The sequence below is a fragment of the Spea bombifrons genome, chromosome 9 (assembly GCF_027358695.1).
Source record: "Spea bombifrons isolate aSpeBom1 chromosome 9, aSpeBom1.2.pri, whole genome shotgun sequence".
NCBI lineage: Eukaryota > Metazoa > Chordata > Amphibia > Anura > Pelobatidae > Spea > Spea bombifrons.
The window spans coordinates 17,105,944-17,126,871 of record NC_071095.1 but is presented as its reverse complement, the minus strand read 5'-3'; the positions used below and the strand labels follow the sequence as shown (position 1 = coordinate 17,126,871).

The window sequence follows — 20,928 nt, the reverse complement described above, 5'->3', positions numbered from 1 at the left end:
GATATCACGGCGGCTGAACCAGCAAACGATCCACTCCACGGACGCGTCTCACGGCCCCCACAAAGCGCTACCGCTCGGGAATCACTATAACCGTTTGTGGCACCCACAGCTTCCACGGCGCTGTACAACACAACACAACACCCTCCCACACACACACACTGTACAACACAACACAACACCACACACCTGGAGAGAGCGATTAACTGCGGGGCTCCTGGGAATCCTATAGAGAGATATATAAAGAGAGAGATGTGTGTAGGTGCAGCACTCCTTACGTGTGTGTGTGTGTGTGTGTGTGTGTGTGTGTGTGTGTGGCGGATGGAACGTGAATCAGCACCCCCACACTAAAAGGGTTAAAATGCAAGTGATGACATAACCCCTGAGCAGCCACAGCACAGGGCACTCACAACCACCCCCCCGACCAGCAACAGCAGAGGGCACTCACAACCCCCCCCCTCCGAGCAGCCACGGCAGAGGGCACTCACCCCCCCCCACCACCACCACCGACACAGGGCACTCACCTCCCTTTACTTGCACGTCTCTGTGCAGAATTATGAAAGATTTCTGGAGATAAAAGAATAGCATGGGGTTTATTCACTAAGGCCAGAGCTTGCACTCTTAGACATCACTGAGGCAGCCCTGTATACTGTATAGTTTAACGCTCCTCTGGTAACTTTCGCACGTGTACCCGGAGGGACAGTCCCCGTCGCGCGTGGACCCGGAGGGGCAGTCCCCGTCGCGCGTGGACCCGGAGGGGCAGTCCCCGTCGCGCGTGGACCCGGAGGGGCAGTCCCCGTCGCGCGTGGACCCGGAGGGGCAGTCCCCGTCGCGCGTGGACCCGGAGGGGCAGTCCCCGTCGCGCGTGGACCCGGAGGGGCAGTCCCCGTCGCGCGTGGACCCGGAGGGGACACGAGCGTGCATCTGTGCAAGGAAAGCCAAAGCAAGAGCCGGAGCACTTTATTTTCTTTACACGTGATTGGCTGAGAGGAGCTCCAGAAATAAAATCACAAAAACACAAAAAAAAATGCAAACCGCACACAACGCCAAGCGACTATGTACAAAAAGGAGCGCACGCTGTCCGCAAACGGCCCCCGCGCACCCAGGAGGAGCAGTGCAGCGGGTACACCTTACCTACCCACGGGACGGGCCCTGCAGCCCCGGGCCCTGTATGTGTCACCACGTACTAGATGTACACTGCATATACCCAGCACTCCTTACCTCTGTATAAAACAACACTGCTTGGGTTCCCTTTTCCCAGCATGCACCTGCCTCGGCTGTGATGTTTGCCAAACAGCCGTAAAGGAGCCGTCCCAGTGTGATACTTTACACCGATATACTGTATTAAACACTGGCTGTCGCAGCCCATCATACATCGTGGCCCCCAGCCCCGGGGGTCCGACCCGTTACCGCAGAAACCATACTTCGTCTCATTCACAAACTTCGGGCAGAATTATAGTTATGGGCCGTTGCTATGGAAACACAGACTTGCCAAGGTTTCTGAGACAGTGGAACTGCACCCTTATCACAGATAGATTTAGGTTTAAGAAACCGTCCTACTCCCTGACTTCACCGCGCAGGACCAAGGGCCAATACGGGTTATTTCCCTGCAGGGAGGCCTGAGCCGGTCCTGTATAATGCATGGATAAAACAGCAAGAGTTCTCCAAAGGCCCCTGATTTAACTATACATGATACAGGGGCTCAGCTTGCCAATTTAACTAAACATTATACAGGGGTCAGCTCACTGATTTAACTATACATGTTACAGTGTCCGACTCACTCATTTAACTACACATGTTACAGGGTCAGCTCCAGCCTGTCTGCAGGGTGAAAGAACACGAGGTCAGCCTTTCATGCCGCAGAGTGTTTTATGAGGAAAGATTTGTATTTAGTAAATCCGGCACGCGACAGGCGGCCCCCGCAGCGGCAGGCGGCCCCGTTTGTATCCAACAATTTCACAGCTTTTTCTGCTTTGTTTGCGATAGAAAAGAGAACAAAAACTAATAATTAAAACGAGTGACCCCGGTCTGTCTCGCTAAAAATCTTGTGCAGAAAAATATATATTTATAATAAACGTACTTTACATATATTTATAAGATTCGTCCAAAGGATGGGTTTAGTGGTAACGTTACAGCAACAATCCCCGTCCCTCCAGTGAAACTCATACAGTGACCTCGGGCTGGAGTCACAATATCTACCCAAGGCTGCCGGCTTCCAGTAACGGGAGCTCCTCACGTAACACGCAGCCGGGGCCATCGCCGCGTCCTCACGTAACACGGAGCCGGGGCCATCGCCGCGTCCTCACGTAACACGGAGCCGGGGCCATCGCCGCGTCCTCACGTAACACGCAGCCGGGGCCATCGCCGCTTCCTCACGCAACACGGAGCCGGGGCCATCGCCGCTTCCTCACGCAACACGGAGCCGGGGCCATCGCCGCGTCCTCACGTAACACGCAGCCGGGGCCATCGCCGCGTCCTCACGTAACACGCAGCCGGGGCCATCGCCGCTTCCTCATGTCTTAAGGAAATCCACAAATTGAGAGGCTGGCTACGGAAAAATCCTCCTGGCGACAGGAACTGGAAAGGGCGAGCCGGCGGCAGGAGAGTTTGTAGAAGGTAGTAACGGTGATACCGGTGGTTACGGTGATACCGGTGGTTACGGTGATACCGGTGGTTACGGTGATACCGGTGGTTACGGTGATACCGGTGGTAAGGCACCTCGGGGCTTTGGCTACTGTGGTGGAAAAGGCAGCGCCTCTACTCTGCAGCGATGATCTTGGAGGGCCGTATCCCGGCTGAGCAGTAAGACGTCCAAATCCCGTGGACCCTCAGCCAGAGTCACCTGGCCTTCACCTTCCAACCCCCGGCGGAGGAGCCGTGAACTTCCACACGCCTGTACGCGGGGCACAGACGGGTATCGCGGGGAGCCCCTCAGCTGTCGGTGCCGACAGTCTGCCGCTGCTTGATGAAGGCCATGCCGTGCGTGCGGAAATGAGTGTTCAGGTTGAGCTGGCTGTCGAAGCTCTTGTTGCACACCCGACAAGTGAGCTTGCCCTCCGAGGACTCGTCCGCCTTGGACGGGGGTCCCGGGTTCTCCTCCTCCGCGACGCCTTTCATTTTGTGGGTCATGAAGCGGTGGCGGTTCAGAGAGCCCTGCGAGGTGAAGCAGACGCCGCACTCTTTGCACTGATGGGAGCTCTCGTCGGTGCAGTGCTGCGGGATGTGCTGCCGGAAGTCTGCCAGGCTGCCAGTCTTGTACCCGCAGGCGCGGCACTGGAAAGATCGCTTGTGTTTCTGCGGAGCCGGCTTGGGCTTTTTGGGCTCGTCGCTGCCGGAATCATCTGAAGACAGTTTCCGTTTCTTAGATGAAGCCTTGGGAAGAGACACAAGAAAAGCATAAACACTTTTTGAACTGGAGGGCCCCCCACGAACAGCAGATACGGAAGTGAAATCCCTCGGCTGTCTTACGAGCCCTGCGAGTAACCAGCTGCCCCAGAGCGATCCAATCAGAGCGATCCAATCAGAGCGATCCAATGAGAGCGATCCAATCAGAGCGATCCAATCAGAGCGATCCAATCAGAGCGATCCAACCGTCACACTTTAAATGGGACCAGAGCTGGAAGTTGTGTTATTTGCGCCTCGACACCGAAAAGACCCAATCTGTGCGCTTCTTCGTTCACTCACTCACTCATTCATTCATATACTCACACAATGGCCGCTCAGCGCTGACACCAACGCGGTTTATCCGGATGCGGCCAGCGCACAGACCCCACTCAGCGTACACTCAATGCACACATTGTCAGCTCGTACCTGAGACTTTGTTCCGTTCCGAGACACTAAAACCTCCTGACTCCGAGCCTGGTCCGTGACCTTGATCCCGTGTCTGACCTGGATGTGCTTCTCCAAGATGAGGCGACTACTAAAAGTCCGCTTCCCCTCCGTACAGTACCTGCCAACCAGAGGGGGTGGGTCAGATTATCAGAGAGGGGCTGCGCTTCCACCGAGGACATCAATTTCACCGCAACTCAGCTACGAGTTTTTTCGAAAGCACGATAGCCTAGCCAGGCCGTAGCCAGGAACGCGCGGCCCCCCTCTAGGTACAGCGCGGCCCCCCCTCTAGGTACAGCGCGGCCCCCCCTCTAGGTACAGCGCGGCCCCCCCTCTAGGTACAGCGCGGCCCCCCCTCTAGGTACAGCGCGGCCCCCCCCTCTAGGTACAGCGCGGCCCCCGCTCTAGGTACAGCGCGGCCCCCGCTCTAGGTACAGCGCGGCCCCCGCTCTAGGTACAGCGCGGCCCCCGCTCTAGGTACAGCGCGGCCCCCGCTCTAGGTACAGCGCGGCCCCCGCTCTAGGTACAGCGCGGCCCCCGCTCTAGGTACAGCACGTCCGTAACTATGGGGTAAGAGGCATTATAGATTCACAGCTACCGGGAACCCATTAAGGCAGCGCATGCAGACATTCTGGCCACGAGTTACTAACCGGCACGGATAAACCCGCTTAATGCCCTCGTGATTCACACGAACGTGCCTCCGCAGACTGGGAGCCGAGCAAAAGGAGCGTTCACAGAGACGGCACGGAAACTTCTTCACCGACTGAAAAGAGAGAGACAGTCAGAGACACAAAACAGCAGGGAGCGCTCTCCCCCACGCACCCTACTGCCCCGCTCCACACAGACATAACCCGGGGAGCGCACCCTACTGCCCCGCTCCTCACAGACATAACCCAGGGGGAACACGCACCCTACTGCCCCGCTCCACACAGACATAACCCGGGGAGCGCACGCACCCTACTGCCCCGCTCCTCACAGACATAACCCGGGGAGCGCACCCTACTGCCCCGCTCCACACAGACATAACCCAGGGGGAACACGCACCCTACTGCCCCGCTCCTCACAGACATAACCCAGGGGGAACACGCACCCTACTGCCCCGCTCCTCACAGACATAACCCAGGGGGAACACGCACCCTACTGCCCCGCTCCTCACAGACATAACCTGGGGAGCGCACCCTACTGCCCCGCTCCTCACAGACATAACCCGGCGAGCGCACCCTACTGCCCCGCTCCTCACAGACATAACCCGGGGAGCGCACCCTACTGCCCCGCTCCTCACAGACATAACCCGGGGAGCGCACCCTACTGCCCCGCTCCACACAGACATAACCCAGGGGGAACACGCACCCTACTGCCCCGCTCCTCACAGACATAACCCGGGGAGCGCACCCTACTGCCCCGCTCCTCACAGACATAACCCGGGGAGCGCACCCTACCGCCCCGCTCCTCACAGACATAACCCAGGGGGAACACGCACCCTACTGCCCCGCTCCTCACAGACATAACCCAGGGGGAACACGCACCCTACTGCCCCGCTCCTCACAGACATATCCCGGGGAGCGCACGCACCCTACTGCCCCGCTCCTCACAGACATAACCCGGGGAGCGCACGCACCCTACTGCCCCGCTCCTCACAGACATAACCCAGGGGGAACACGCACCCTACTGCCCCGCTCCTCACAGACATAACCCGGGGAGCGCACCCTACTGCCCCGCTCCTCACAGACATAACCCGGGGAGCGCACCCTACTGCCCCGCTCCTCATAGACATAACCCGGGGGGGCGCACCCTACTGCCCCGCTCCTCACAGACATAACCCGGGGAGCGCACCCTACTGCCCCGCTCCTCAGACATAACCCAGGGAGCCCACCCTACTGCCCCGCTCCTCACAGACATAACCCGGGGAGCGCACCCTACTGCCCCGCTCCTCACAGACATAACCCGGGGAGCGCACCCTACTGCCCCGCTCCACACAGACATAACCCGGGGGGGCGCACCCTACTGCCCCGCTCCTCACAGACATAACCCGGGGAGCGCACGCACCCTACTGCCCCGCTCCTCACAGACATAACCCGGGGAGCGCACGCACCCTACTGCCCCGCTCCTCACAGACATAACCCGGGGAGCCCACCCTACTGCCCCCCTCCTCACAGACATAACCCGGGGGGGCGCACCCTACTGCCCCGCTCCACACAGACATAACCCGGGGGGGCGCACCCTACTGCCCCGCTCCACACAGACATAACCCAGGGGGAAGACACACCCTACTGCCCCGCTCCTCACAGACATAACCCGGGGGGGCGCACCCTACTGCCCCGCTCCTCACAGACATAACCCGGGGGGGCGCACCCTACTGGCCCGCTCCTCACAGACATAACCCGGGGGGGCGCACCCTACTGCCCCGCTCCTCACAGACATAACCCGGGGGGGCGCACCCTACTGCCCCGCTCCTCACAGACATAACCCAGGTGGAACACACACCCTGCTGCCCCGCTCCTCACAGACATAACCCAGGTGGAACACGCATCCTGCTGCCCCACTCCATCCAAGCATCAACCAAGGAGCGCACGCAGCCTATGCTTACACACGGTTATATTCGCAGTGCCCTTCAGCATATACGGTATTAACCCCAGAACCCCCATCACACACACTGTGTCCCTTTGCCTCACTCACCTTCCCATGCTCCTTTTTCATATGAACAACGTACTCGTCCCTCTCAGGGAACCACGAGTGGCAGATCCCACAGGTCCAGCAGTTGCTCCTTTGCCGCGGCCCCTCGGGCTTTCGGGCCTCTTTCGGCTTTCCTTTCTTACGCACCTCAGGAGAGCTCGGTGGGTCAGACGACGACGACTCCTCAGCCTCCTGCTCCGGTTCTAACTCAGGCTCTGGCTGCTTGGTCACAGGGATCTCCATGGGTTCTGGTTTAGGTGTGAGGGGCTCCGGGGTCTGAGGAGGGTCCTCCTTCACATGGCTGTTATGGGTGGTCTGCAATAGAGAAAGTGAGCTCCACACACGGCCAAAAACAAAATGGGGGCGTCAAAGTCTGAATACAGTGCGAGACCCCAGCAGGGAACACATGCAGAGCCACCACATCAGGCACTACATCCAAAAACGTTACCTTCAGATGTTCCAACATGGTCCGTTTCTGGGCGAACAAAAGCGGACACTCCGGGCACTTAAACACGCTGACCCTCTGATTGCCCAACTGCTGGTCGAAATGCGAGTGGTCCAGGTGGGAGCAGAGAAGAGGCTTGTGGGTGAAGACCGTGTCGCACATCGCACATTTATAAATCATCCTGATGAAAAGATAAATCGGGAAATAACGGTGAACGACGTCTTCGCATCCCACAAACGCTCAGGTCGGGGTCACTCCGCTTACACTCAAAGCGTGACACTTACTTGGCCTGCTGGCTGCTGAATCCTGGGTGCTGGGTATATATGTGGGCATGCGCGCTGGGCGCCGATTTAAATGCCATGGGACAGATGGGGCACTTGTGAAAGACCTCGCAGTGGGATGTCTGGATGTGAGACTTGATGGAATTCACCCCACCAAAAACCACCGCGCAGCTCTGGCACCTGGAAGGAGAGTCGCATGTTTAGGCCGCAGCATAGCCCCGCACCCGCACGCCGCCGCTTATCCTTCACTACCGCAATATTGTGTGTGCAGAGAGCTCGTATAACAGACTTCGCCTTCAGCTCCAAACACGCCATCTCAGACCTCCCCAAAAGAATAATAATAATAATAATAATAAGAAGAAGAAGCGAAAGCAAACCCAGAACGCCAACGTATCCAACAGAAACATGCGCAGGCCATACTTGTATCCGATCCTGCGGGAAAAGTGCAGACAGGTGTCTTTCAGGTGAGTCTGGAAGTTTTCGATGCGGAAGTTGCCGCCGCACTCGGGGCACACGTGAGGCGGGCTCAGCTTGTGCATTCGCTGGTGAGCTTCAAAGCTGCAGCGGTTGGGCATGATCATGGGGCAGAGAGAGCAAACCTGCAAAACACGGCAACAATCACGCCAAGGTTTTGTGGCGCAACATCTAGATTTCCGTAGCATGCTCTGCCGGTACAAGAGCAGCTAGCACACACGCACACGGAAAGAACACGGACAGAACGCGTTGGCAGAAGACTCCACTCACCGTGCTGCCTGACGCGGCGCCCGACCCCGGCTGCTGGAAGTGCACGGCCAGCCCTGCCTTGTTCTTACACTGCTCCTTGCACTCCAAACACCTAAACGTGGAGTAGATGGACTGGTCAGAGCCGCCCGGCACGACGTCCCCGCTTGCTGCATCTTGCGAGGGGCTTGGGGTGGCAGCTTTGCCTGGGGTCACGACGGTGACCGAAACCAGAGGTGTAACGTCAGGCTGTCCGATCATCTGCTCCAGGGCGATGGGCCTCATGACCAGATGCGAGCATTGCATTACCAGGCCGTTATCCTTGTGCTTCCGCGCATGAAGAAGCAAGCTGCATTTGTTGAAAAACACCAGGCGCTTGGTACAGTGGTTACAGGTCACCTCTATCCTCATGCTCCTCCGGTCATAGTGTCTGGCCAAGCTCTTCTCCAGAGCAAAAGAGTCGCCACACTCCAGGCAGCGGAAGCCAAACACCGGGAGGCTGAGACTGGACTCTGCCGGGGGGCTGAGGTTCGGCTTGTACGTCGGCAGCAGATTCTTGCTGTTCAGGATTTTGTTAAAGGTTTCCACGAGACTGGATTGCGTCCTGGAGATGACCGTGCCGGCGACCGCAGGAGATGCCTTCTGGGACTGCACCATCACGACGGTGGCATTGCGCTGCGGGCTGGCTGTGGTTGTGATGGAAGAGCAGGGCGACACCTGGTTGCCCACACTGAAATTACTCAGAGGGGAAGCGTTGGCCAGCGGCTGCTGCACCAAGTGAATAATGTTCTTGGTCACAACCTTGCTGGCCTTGGAAGGCATGACGACCGCTTTCTGCTGGGCCACGCTGGCCGCCATCAGCATTACACTGCTGGCGTTCTGAATGGTGGAGATGGGCAGAACGGAGCCCTTCAGTTTCACCCCGTTACCAAGCTGCACTTTCACCACTTGAGATGCTTCCGCCCTGGTTGGGCTGGAAACGTCATATTTGTCCCGTGAAGGTGCCTGCGCGACGTCTTCCTTTGCGTCTGTGACTTTCTCCTGGGGGGATTCAGACACCGGCTCCTGAGACGATGCTTCCGTTACCTGCATTGACGCGGCGGTATCTGAATCCGAGGAGACCCTGGTGACCGTTCGCGTGATGCTCCCTGACTGCGTCTTCACGGTCTTGATGCGGACTTTGAGTGGCCTTGACGAGCTTGAAGAAGGGGAGCTGATGCCGTCTTCATCCTCGCCGTCGCTGGACAAACTTTTCGGGCTCCAACACGGCTCCTCCTTTAAAGCTGCCATAGATATTGGAGGACTGCTTTTCAGTTCTGGTGGGGCATCTGGGAGGTCCTCAGCTGGCTCAGGGTCTACAGGACCCTTGAGGAAGTCATCCTCCGAGTACCTCGGAGGACTCCTCTTTTCAATGGCATCGGTTGCGCCGCTCTCAAGTTTCGGACCTGCTCCTGTCCAGGGCGGAATGGGAGAGTCAGCCTTAGGGTAGTGAACGGTGACAGACTTTAGGTGCTCCAACGGAGAGGCCTTTGGCTCCAGCCCCATTTGAAGACATGAGCCCCCCATTGTCTGATCATTGGGCTCCTCCTTGATGGTGGGGGGTCCCAGGCACAGCCCTAGAGAAGCATTCTCTGCAGTGACCTTGCCGACAGAAAAGGTTTGGGGACTGCTCCTAATGAGATTGTGGGTGCCTTCTGCTGCGGGTTCAACAGGAGAGCGACACAGTCCAGGGTCAGGTGACTCAAACACCGGCCTCTCCTTTGGCTTAAGATCACGGGATCTGTCGATCAGGTCTGAAGCGTGACTATCAATGGGATTTTCCACCGAAGCAAAGTCCGTAAAAAGGTCTATGGGCTTCACTCCTTTCCCCCTGTGCGCCCAGCTCTCCCCTACGCTGGAAGCCGCAGGGGCAGATTCCACAGGCCGTTGTATGGAGGATCTAATGACATCTGGGCCACTGAATCCATTGTGCAGGAGCCGAGCACCCAGGCCTGGGAGTTCCTTGCTGTGAATAACGTCCAGCGGGTCCACTTGCTCCGGACATACGGTGTTCTTGACTATGACGCTGACAGCCGTGATGTCTGCATGGGGGAGCCCGTGCTCGGCGCTCGCCGTATCTCCCACTTGCGGCTTGGCTTGTTCGTTGTCGTCGTCATCGTCCTCGGGCCCGGAGTGGATGGCCTCGTTCGCATCCATGTCAGGTATGTCAAAAGCAGCCAAGAGATCATCGAAGTCAGGGGTTTTCATATCGCCCATGGTGACCAACACAACAGCGCCTAGGGGAGAAGACACAGAAGAACACAGGTCACATAACCTGGTAACGCGTATAAATCTATACGGTTATTGGCCAAGCCCCCATGTAAACGATCAGAAACGTCTCGTTACCAGAACTTAACCTCGAGGCCCCCGGTAATTAAAGAAACGATACCCCGATCCACTAACAGGAATAATAATAAAAAACCCTCCGCGGTCTGAATCCAGCGGCCTCGCTCCTTACTGCCCTACACTCACAGCACAACAATGTCCCATTAACCCTTCCACCACGCCACGTGGAGAGCGTGACCGCCTGGCGGCAAAGGCAAGATTCTCCTTCAACCCGGCTCCCTTTATATCAATTTCGAGAGACACGGCCATGTAGCTCGCTCCAGAGCGCATGAGACAGAAGTGACGCCGACCCCCTCCCCCTGTGCAACAGGATCTACACATTTTGCCTCGTCCTGCAGACCCAAACATCTGTCGCGCCGGGGTGGTAAGGAAGGCACAAAAGCTGCTAGCCGTGAGTGCCTGCTTGGGGGAGGGGGCATCATACTTTGGCACTAAACCAGATTCAGAGAAGCGCCGCTTATCTAACCAGCAGAGGGGGGCATGTGGGGTCTCCTAGGGCGGAAACGTACACGTTAAGCACAGCCGCTCTGTGACTGCCCACGGTATCAGACGCATTCTTCCCCGGAGGAAAGTCTGTTACCCGGCTGCACGCAGGGCCACGTCCAACATCACACACTGCGCTCAGCATCACAGCACCCTTTCAGCGCCAGGTGCTGCAATGCGTTAGTTACCTCTGCTCTTGTTCAAAGCGTTCATAAACCTCCGCAGCTTGAGAAGAAAACGCACCGGGCCCTCGGCTGCTTGTTAGCTATCAGAGCGGGGCCCCCGCAGCAATCCCCAGACTCAGCGGGCAGCAGCCGATAAGGTGGGTATGCGGTGTTCGGCAGCGTCAAGGAATGCAAAAAGCTGCAAGAGATCAGCCAAGCGTTAAAGCCCCAGCGAGAGGGAGTGCCTGGGCAGGCGAGGGTTAATACACGGAGATGTCTCCAGGCTACTCCATGTGTCTTCTGAGATGCTCAGGATGCCCTTCCGGCCCGGGAAGGAAGTCTGCGGAGCTAGCCGCTTGCTGGGGCTGCAGGGAGGCAGTCTGTTCAGTCAGTAGCCACTTGCCGGGGCTGCAGCCTGATCAGTAGGCCCTGCCGGGGCTGCAGCCTGATCAGTAGGCCTTACTAGGCCTCCACAACGCCAACCTGTACCAGGAACTGCTCAGGTTTCATGCAAAGAAGCCAAAAGAGAGGGCCTGGTTAAACAGCAGCCAGTGTCATGTGACCGTGACATCACAGGGTCAGAGCAGCCACAGAAAAACATTCTGATCCTGCAGTGCATGCTGGGAAGCCAGGCTTGGAGTGCAGCTTTAACTCCGCAGCTGCTGGAGGCAGGAAGTGAGCAGACGGCTAGAACAGCTTGTGTGTGAAGAAAGCAAACGAGAGAGAATAACCATTACTGTTACCATCTGGTGAACACGACTGCTCTATGGTCTAAGTGAAGTATAATAGATTGCAAGCTCTGGGGACTCTCTCTAAAGTCATATCTATTATTATGCTGAGCTCAGCCCCCCCCCCCAGACTAAAGTGGTACAGACCTGCCCATCAAGTCCACTCTTTATTTACACAAAACAGCTCATTAGCAAATGCATTGTAAGGGAGGAGGGTTATCTGGAGGGAGGGGCAGTACATTCCCACTGTCAGGGGGCAATTACAAGCTTTAAGAGGCAACAACCCCCCCCCCCAAAAGACAGACAGGCGACGCCAATGTTCCTGCCCTACATCAAAAGGCATGATAGTCCACACTAATCCAGCAACAGATGGGGCCCCACAGGGCCCAGGCAGCTCCTCACACACTAACATATCAGAAGGATAAGCCCCTGCCTGTGAAACGGATACTAAGCATCAGCTCCCAGGCAGGGGAGGTTATTCCACTACAGGAGAGATGGCATGAATACATTTCATCGGACAGGAGAACAGCTTTCCTTGTGGCAGCGGCCCCCCACGCACACACGCAGGCGGGCAGCCATTTATGTTCCTGCGGGGGGTGCGGCACTCACCACCCTTACAGTCTCTTAGTCTAGAAATAGGGTCCAGCCCTAGAGCTCCAAAAAATAAATGGCAGCTGGCATATTAATAAGGCTTTCAGGACCTCGGAGGTCTTTTCTTCAGATAGAACGAAGAGGAGAGAGCAGGATCCTAAAGCCGGAGACAGGGCCCCCTCACCGTGCACCGATGGGGGGACCTCACAACTAACTAACCTCAGCCATCCCCTCACCGGCACAAACGACTGACCCCCAAACAGTGCTTGCGGCGCTAATAGAGCGCTACGCAGCCTAATACAGGCATATACACAGTAATTAACAAAGCTAAAGCCCCGCCCCCTTTAGGTTCCCTTCACCATAACCCTGCCCCCAAAGGGTTGGGGGACACCCTACACTTCCTTCGCCCCCTACATTTTGTAGGTAACCTCCCAGCTGCATATTTACCTTTGGGGCTGCAGTGCCCCCCCCGGCTGCCATCATTAAAAGGCACACAGCGGATGTAACACACGGACCTACGGTGGCTGAGCTGCCGCCATAACATTAATAGGCAGCTGGGGAGGCCCTACCTAGGCCCCGAGAAGCGGGACAGGAGTAGCAAAGAGGGCATAATTGTCTGACAGGATAATCACACACACCCCCATTTGTAGAAAGGGGGCTGCTGCCCCCAGGCCATAATATGCCACTATATTTGTCCCTGTAACCCTATCTTTAACATGTCACCCTCGTATTATAACCCCTCCCTCAGGGTTTCCCCTAACCCCCCCTGCACCTGAGGTAACCACATCCTTTACAATGTCCCCTTCTTATGCAGACCCCCTCCCCTAAGAACCCCAAGTCTCCCCGCTATATCCTTGCACTCCACCCCCCCACACACACACCTTACTATGTCCCCGCCCCCGCGGTCCTTCCATCTCTCCTATTCTCCTCAACTGGGCTACTCCCACTACGAGGCCTGCCCACTTGAAACTTCCAGCTATAGGTTTACCTCAGGCGGCCGTTTCCGGTAAGTCGGTCAGGTTTCCGGGGGTTTCCTGCACTGCTCACTCAGTCAGTTGGTCTGTCGTTAAACTCGCGATCTCGCAAACCCATTCGCGGTCACCCGCGGGATAACTCTTTGGCTTCCTCTGACCCCAGTCTGCAACCCCTGCCTCCCGAGATCGCCCCGGGCGGCACCGACCATCAATTGGCTGCCTCTCCCATCACTCGTAGAACGGTACGCCTCTCGCGTTTTCTTTTGCTTACCTCATTTGCTCTTTCCACGTCAATCGGACCGAGTCCCGCCCATTGTATTGGGCGCGCTAAGGAAATTGCATCAGTTAACAGGATGACGGGCCTGGTTCATTGTGCGCAATTCTATTGGCTGAACGTTTGCCACTGGGAACGCAATGGCTGTAGAGGCACGTCAGTCTTCTGTACCGAACTCTAATTGGCCAAGTACTCTGCTTCAACAGAGCCCGCCTATAGGCCCTGACTCTTGCAACTTTATTGACAAACGAAACAAACAAAACCTTAAATTAAGCACAGCGCACAGAGCTGTGAATCAGGCGTTAAAGGGACCGTTCAGGATGCGTGTTAAATACCCCGTGAATACTTTACTATGCATCTTGTCAAAGGGTTAAAAATATTTAAACTGCTTACCTGGTGGAAGCACCTGTGGTCTGACCGTTCTCGCCAAGCAGCCAATGGGTGGCATGAATCAAGCTGAAGAAAATGGGGGGCTACATCACATACATGTAAAGGGGGCTACATCACATACATGTAAAGGGAGCTTTCTGCGTGTCCATGTAAGAGGTTATGCCGTGTCAGCGATGGCCCTCGGAACAACCTGGACAAATGACTGACAGACAGGTGCCAAGCTGCCTCTTACCGTGAAGTAGCCTGCGAGGCAGAGCCGTGGCGTGACAGAATGTACACCGTTTAGCGGCCCTTTTTCCTCCCTGCTGTGGCCCTGAAGGCCAGGAACAAACAAGTAGCTTCCATACTTTGAGACTCTGCTTGACAGGCCAGTCCTTGAATAATCACGCGTCTGGCGGCCATAGCGTGAAGTCACGCTCCTCAGCGGTAGGCTGCTTCAGGACACACGCGTGTCCCATGTAGGGATCCGGCCGATTTTAGGGCAGGTCCAGTAATCTCAGCTCCACCATCTGTGCTGGCAAGCTATTCCCTGCATCCACAACCCTAAGAAAGGTTGCTTCACAGTTAAAGGAGTGAATGGATGGAGCGGCCGCCGTTTTTGGTATCAGCGCACTTTTCTCTGGGTCTTCCAATAAAGATATGGAACAAAAAGAGTCCTTGTGTCTCTAATCGGCCCCAGGGACAGAACAGAACAATGCCTCTCACAGTCTGCAGGTGCCAGACAGCTCAGATACCTGCCCCTGGGGGGGGTAAATGGAGCGGGGCATTTTGGGGGATGTGGAGAATGTGGAGAGCCATTCATCGCTCTACATAACAGAGACCTCCTGTTCCCAGGGCTCAGGTATCCGGCTCTTGGCACGGCCTGCGCCCCCATTATCCACACCGGCAACGTGATTTCCCCCCCCCCGAGAGAGGGGAGCGAGCGCAAAACACACCCGCCTCTGTGCTCCGCGGGAACGGTGGGAGAACACTGCATTCCCGCTCGCCATCCAGCACCCCAACACGCTTGCCATCCAGCTCGCCCACTCGCCACCCAGCACCCCAACGCCCTCGGCCACTCGCCACCCAGCACCCCAATGCGCTCGCCCACTCGCCATCCAGCACCCCAACACACTCGCCATCCAGCACCCCAACGCACTCGCCCTCCAGCACCCCAACACACCATCCAGCACCCCAACAAGCTCGCCCACTCGCCATCCAGCACCCCAACACACCATCCAGCACCCCAACAAGCTCGCCCACTCGCCATCCAGCACCCCAACAAGCTCGCCCACTCGCCATCCAGCACCCCAACACACCATCCAGCACCCCAACAAGCTCGCCCACTCGCCATCCAGCACCCCAACACGCTCTCCCACTTGCCATCCAGCACCCCAAGACACTCGCCATCCAGCACCCCAACACACTCTCCCACTCGCCATCCAGCGCCCCAACACATTCCCACTCGGGAGAGTCCCATCCGACGCCCCAACACATTCCCACTCGGGAGAGTCCCATCCGACGCCCCAACACATTCCCACTCCCGAGAGTCCCATCCGACGCCCCAACACATTCCCACTCCGGAGAGTCCCATCCGACGCCCCAACACATTCCCACTCCCGAGAGTCCCATCCGACGCCCCAACACATGCCCACTCCGGAGAGTCCCACCCGGGGCCCCAACACATTCCCACTCCCGAGAGTCCCATCCGACAACCCCAACACATGCCCACTCCGGAGAGTCCCATCCGACGCCCCAACACATTCCCACTCCGGAGAGTCCCATCCGACGCCCCAACACATTCCCACTCCCGAGAGTCCCATCCGACGCCCCAACACATTCCCACTCCCGAGAGTCCCATCCGACGCCCCAACACATTCCCACTCCCGAGAGTCCCATACGACGCCCCAACACACGCCCACTCCGGAGAGTCCCACCCGGGGCCCCAACACATTCCCACTCCGGAGAGTCCCATCCGACGCCCCAACACATTCCCACTCCCGAGAGTCCCATCCGACGCCCCAACACATGCCCACTCCGGAGAGTCCCATCCGACGCCCCAACACATTCCCACTCCGGAGAGTCCCATCCGACGCCCCGACACATGCCCACTCCGTGTCTCACACCTCTCCTCAGTACTGCAGGTAGTGACGGCCCCGCTCCCGCATCAGGTTTCTGGCTATTGATTGGTTAACAATGTGGTAAGGGTGGGTGGGTGTTACTGCATAAAGCCTCCACCCTCTGCCCAGCAGATCTTAGATCCTGCAGGCTCACCCGCAGCACACATACTACCATCCAAGAAACTGGCATGTCTGCTGAAGACAAGACCACCGAGTCCTGGCCAGCCAGTGCGCACCTGAAGAGCCCACCCTATGTAAGTAACCGAAAGGTACCCATCACCCACAGCCCCCATTCATGTAGGCAGCTTAACCAATTCAGTGCTGGAAACCATACATAGGTGGGCTTATTTCAGGAGAAATGCAAGTGACCTTTGCGCATGATGTGTACACAAGCAATGCACCCTGCGCACCCACCTTAATCATTGTTAAAATAGAAACTGAGGACAGTTTATTGGGAAGAAACCCTGTCCAGGGGGCCACAATCCTGTTGCATAACTCACAGACCACATCAGAAATCCACAGGGCAGACAGGAACAGCAGGAGCCCCCCGCAGGGCACCCAATCTATAAGAAACACAGACATGGCGTGATCACAGGGCACCCGATCTATAAGAAACACAGACATGGCGTGATCACAGGGCACCCGATCTATAAGAAACACAGACATGGCGTGATCACAGGGCACCCAATCTATAAGAAACACAGACATGGCGTGATCACAGGGCACCCGATCTATAAGAAACACAGACACGGCGTGATCACAGGGCAGCTGATCTATAAGAAACACAGACATGGCGTGATCACAGGGCAGCTGATCTATAAGAAACACAGACATGGCGTGATCACAGGGCACCCGATCTATAAGAAACACAGACACGGCGTGATCACAGGGCAGCTGATCTATAAGAAACACAGACATGGCGTGATCACAGGGCACCCAATCTATAAGAAACACAGACATGGCGTGATCACAGGGCACCCGATCTATAAGAAACACAGACACGGCGTGATCACAGGGCAGCTGATCTATAAGAAACACAGACATGGCGTGATCACAGGGCAGCTGATCTATAAGAAACACAGACATGGCGTGATCACAGGGCACCCAATCTATAAGAAACACAGACACGGCGTGATCACAGGGCAGCTGATCTATAAGAAACACAGACATGGCGTGATCACAGGGCACCCAATCTATAAGAAACACAGACATGGCGTGATCACAGGGCACCCGATCTATAAGAAACACAGACATGGCGTGATCACAGGGCACCCAATCTATAAGAAACACAGACATGGCGTGATCACAGGGCACCCAATCTATAAGAAACACAGACATGGCGTGATCACAGGGCACCCGATCTATAAGAAACACAGACATGGCGTGATCACAGGGCACCCGATCTATAAGAAACACAGACATGGCGTGATCACAGGGCACCCGATCTATAAGAAACACAGACATGGCGTGATCACAGGGCACCCAATCTATAAGAAACACAGACATGGCGTGATCACAGGGCACCCGATCTATAAGAAACACAGACATGGCGTGATCACAGGGCACCCGATCTATAAGAAACACAGACATGGCGTGATCACAGGGCTGCTGATCTATAAGAAACACAGACATGGCGTGATCACAGGGCAGCTGATCTATAAGAAACACAGACATGGCGTGATCACAGGGCAGCTGATCTATAAGAAACACAGACATGGCGTGATCACAGGGCAGCTGATCTATAAGAAACACAGACACGGCGTGATCACAGGGCACCCAATCTATAAGAAACACAGACATGGCGTGATCACAGGGCTGCTGATCTATAAGAAACACAGACACGGCGTGATCACAGGGCAGCTGATCTATAAGAAACACAGACATGGCGTGATCACAGGGCAGCTGATCTATAAGAAACACAGACATGGCGTGATCACAGGGCACCCGATCTATAAGAAACACAGACATGGCGTGATCACAGGGCAGCTGATCTATAAGAAACACAGACACGGCGTGATCACAGGGCTGCTGATCTATAAGAAACACAGACATGGCGTGATCACAGGGCAGCTGATCTATAAGAAACACAGACATGGCGTGATCACAGGGCACCCGATCTATAAGAAACACAGACATGGCGTGATCACAGGGCTGCTGATCTATAAGAAACACAGACATGGCGTGATCACAGGGCACCCGATCTATAAGAAACACAGACACGGCGTGATCACAGGGCACCCAATCTATAAGAAACACAGACATGGCGTGATCACAGGGCTGCTGATCTATAAGAAACACAGACATGGCGTGATCACAGGGCACCCAATCTATAAGAAACACAGACATGGCGTGATCACAGGGCTGCTGATCTATAAGAAACACAGACATGGCGTGATCACAGGGCACCCGATCTATAAGAAACACAGACATGGCGTGATCACAGGGCACCCAATCTATAAGAAACACAGACACGGCGTGATCACAGGGCACCCAATCTATAAGAAACACAGACATGGCGTGATCACAGGGCAGCTGATCTATAAGAAACACAGACATGGCGTGATCACAGGGCAGCTGATCTATAAGAAACACAGACATGGCGTGATCACAGGGCAGCTGATCTATAAGAAACACAGACACGGCGTGATCACAGGGCACCCAATCTATAAGAAACACAGACATGGCGTGATCACAGGGCAGCTGATCTATAAGAAACACAGACATGGCGTGATCACAGGGCACCCGATCTATAAGAAACACAGACACGGCGTGATCACAGGGCACCCGATCTATAAGAAACACAGACATGGCGTGATCACAGGGCAGCTGATCTATAAGAAACACAGACATGGCGTGATCACAGGGCTGCTGATCTATAAGAAACACAGACATGGCGTGATCACAGGGCACCCAATCTATAAGAAACACAGACATGGCGTGATCACAGGGCAGCTGATCTATAAGAAACACAGACATGGCGTGATCACAGGGCAGCTGATCTATAAGAAACACAGACATGGCGTGATCACAAGCGGGCTGCTGTCACAGGGCAGATGATTATTGACCCCGGGCTCTCGTTTCCCCGCAGCCGTTCCCGACTGGCCTGGATTTTCCCCCGTCCCCACCTCCGTCCAGCCGAAAGCTGCTCATAATGACGGTGGGAGCCGTGGCCGCGCTGGCCATCAGTGTCCTGGGAGTGCTCCTGGCCACTTACCTGGGGAGAGCGACCTGCAATCAGGTGAGATGGGGCCGGGTGGGTTACATGTCCCGCTGATCACGTGTCACAAACGGCTTCACTTTTAAGAAAGAAATAAAGGGAAGAGCCCACAGGACTGAAACTGCCCCATTACCCGCGGACTGTGTGTGCGCACACGGACATATACAGACACACGCGTGATCTGGTAATCGTGAGAAATGGGAAGAAAAGCATTTATTTGATTATTACCCCCGAAATGATTCGAGGTTGCACTTACCGCTGTTTAACCCTCCTGTGTCCGAGCAGAGAGACACGTCCGGGTACCTGCCACCACAGCTCAACGTCCAGAACGAAGCGTCGCTGCTGCTGGCCCTCAGCGATCTCACTGATCAGGGATCCACTCCAGGAATCACCTGCGACCTTAAAAACGTGAGCATAAGGGCTGCCGGGGGTATGAAGGCAGCGGAACGTTTACTCGGCTTTACTCTGCGTCAGACTGGAGGTCCGGGGACATCTCTGGTGACAGACGGGGGGGGGGGGCAACACACGCAGACACAGCCAATGACCCTCCATCTTTTGACCCCTAGCATCTGATGGTTTACCACGGACAACCCGAGGGATGTGTCGCCCGCCGGATGGATGCCACCGATGCCCTCCCGTCTTGCCAGGACCTTGAGATGTACTTCCAGGCAGTGCTGGTAAACAGTGGTCCATATCATGCGACGCGGGGGCATTTACGGGGTGCTGGCATTGTGACCCATGGACTCTCTCTCTGCAGAGGAACGTGACGCTGGGCCTGTCCCTGGACGTGCAGGTCGTGGCCGTGGGGACGCTGGGCAGCCTGGTGACTCTGCTCTGCAACAACAAGCCCACCTACCTACTAACTACTTCTCCACGTAAGTGTCCTCCCGCCCTGAAGCAGACACGTCACATACATGTTCCTGTGGCCCCGCCGTCTACGTATTGCTGCTAATTCCTGCTGTGTTTGCTTCCAGCTCCCAGCGGGGGCAGGATAAGCCTCAGCGCCTGAGGAAGCGAAACGCGCGGCCCCCCGGACAGGCACCGTGCACAGTAGACACCAGCAGCTCCCCCGCTATCCGTGCATGTCTGTCCCGACAAGGATATTATAAAGAAATGCTATGAGGGGCAGCCGTTTGCCAATAGTGCAGACTAACCCGCATCGCTTGCAGCCTCCGCTGCCAACGTTAAACCCCCTGCGCCAGGGTGGCCGCTCCCAAACAACACAGGGCCCCCCCCGTTCGAATCTCAAACTTCTGTTACAATCAATCCCAATAAAATTGAATCCTATTTACCGTTTCCTTCGCTTATTACACCGATTTCATCACACGATAAAATCGCCGAATAATCTTTCCAAGAGCAACGAGCACACTGCCAGCAACAGGCTGGCAACTGCAAACACAGAGAACGAGAAGCCGCAAGCATACTTCCGTACAGCCAGCCGCCGCAAGCATACTTCCGTACAGCCAGCCGCCGCGCGCCCTCCCGGACAGCCAGCCGCCGCGGGCCCTCCCGGACAGCCAGCCGCCGCGGGCCCTCCCGGACAGCCAGCCGCCGCGGGCCCTCCCGGACAGCCAGCCGCCGCGCGCCCTCCCGGACAGCCAGCCGCCGCGCGCCCTCCCGGACAGCCAGTCACAGCATGCAGGAGGGCATCTACGGCAGGCGCAGCGTAGGAGCGTTTG

At 56.4% G+C, this 20,928-nt stretch overlaps 2 protein-coding genes across 3 annotated transcripts; one reads left to right on the top strand and one right to left on the bottom strand.

The window, feature by feature from the left end:
• Nucleotides 1-2,824: 2,824 nt before the first annotated feature.
• Nucleotides 2,825-13,564, bottom strand: ZNF687 (zinc finger protein 687). Of its 2 annotated transcripts, none has more exons than XM_053474773.1 (9): nucleotides 13,541-13,564; nucleotides 7,969-10,220; nucleotides 7,645-7,823; nucleotides 7,228-7,404; nucleotides 6,947-7,124; nucleotides 6,502-6,813; nucleotides 4,476-4,588; nucleotides 3,808-3,946; nucleotides 2,825-3,369 (listed from the first exon to the last, which is right to left on the bottom strand). In XM_053474773.1, exons 2-9 carry the CDS (start codon nucleotides 10,198-10,200, stop codon nucleotides 2,929-2,931), a joined length of 3,771 nt encoding a protein of 1,256 aa, XP_053330748.1. In that variant the 5' UTR covers nucleotides 10,201-10,220; nucleotides 13,541-13,564; the 3' UTR covers nucleotides 2,825-2,928. The 2 variants fall into 2 exon arrangements, with proteins under 2 accessions (XP_053330748.1, XP_053330747.1); XM_053474772.1 differs by lacking the exon at nucleotides 13,541-13,564 and adding an exon at nucleotides 13,284-13,529.
• Nucleotides 13,565-16,185: 2,621 nt separating this feature from the next.
• On the top strand, nucleotides 16,186-20,638 carry LOC128504653 (uncharacterized). Its single transcript, XM_053474790.1, has 6 exons — nucleotides 16,186-16,286; nucleotides 19,121-19,270; nucleotides 19,535-19,657; nucleotides 19,816-19,926; nucleotides 20,007-20,124; nucleotides 20,224-20,638. The coding sequence occupies exons 1-6, from the start codon at nucleotides 16,221-16,223 to the stop codon at nucleotides 20,256-20,258; spliced, it is 603 nt and encodes a 200-aa protein (XP_053330765.1). The 5' UTR covers nucleotides 16,186-16,220; the 3' UTR covers nucleotides 20,259-20,638.
• The last annotated feature ends 290 nt before the right edge of the window (nucleotides 20,639-20,928 follow it).

Coding starts and splice junctions, on each gene's coding strand:
- ZNF687 (XM_053474773.1), bottom strand. CDS start 10,200: ATGGGCGATATGAAAACCCCTGACTTCGATGATCTCTTGGCTGCTTTT. Junction 7,824..7,968: donor GCGCCGCGTCAGGCAGCACG/GTGAGTGGAGTC, acceptor CGTGTTTTGCAG/GTTTGCTCTCTCTGCCCCAT. Junction 3,947..4,475: donor AAGCGGGTTTATCCGTGCCG/GTTAGTAACTCG, acceptor TCTGGTTGGCAG/GTACTGTACGGAGGGGAAGC.
- LOC128504653 (XM_053474790.1), top strand. CDS start 16,221: ATGTCTGCTGAAGACAAGACCACCGAGTCCTGGCCAGCCAGTGCGCAC. Junction 16,287..19,120: donor ACCTGAAGAGCCCACCCTAT/GTAAGTAACCGA, acceptor GTTTCCCCGCAG/CCGTTCCCGACTGGCCTGGA. Junction 19,658..19,815: donor TCACCTGCGACCTTAAAAAC/GTGAGCATAAGG, acceptor TTTGACCCCTAG/CATCTGATGGTTTACCACGG.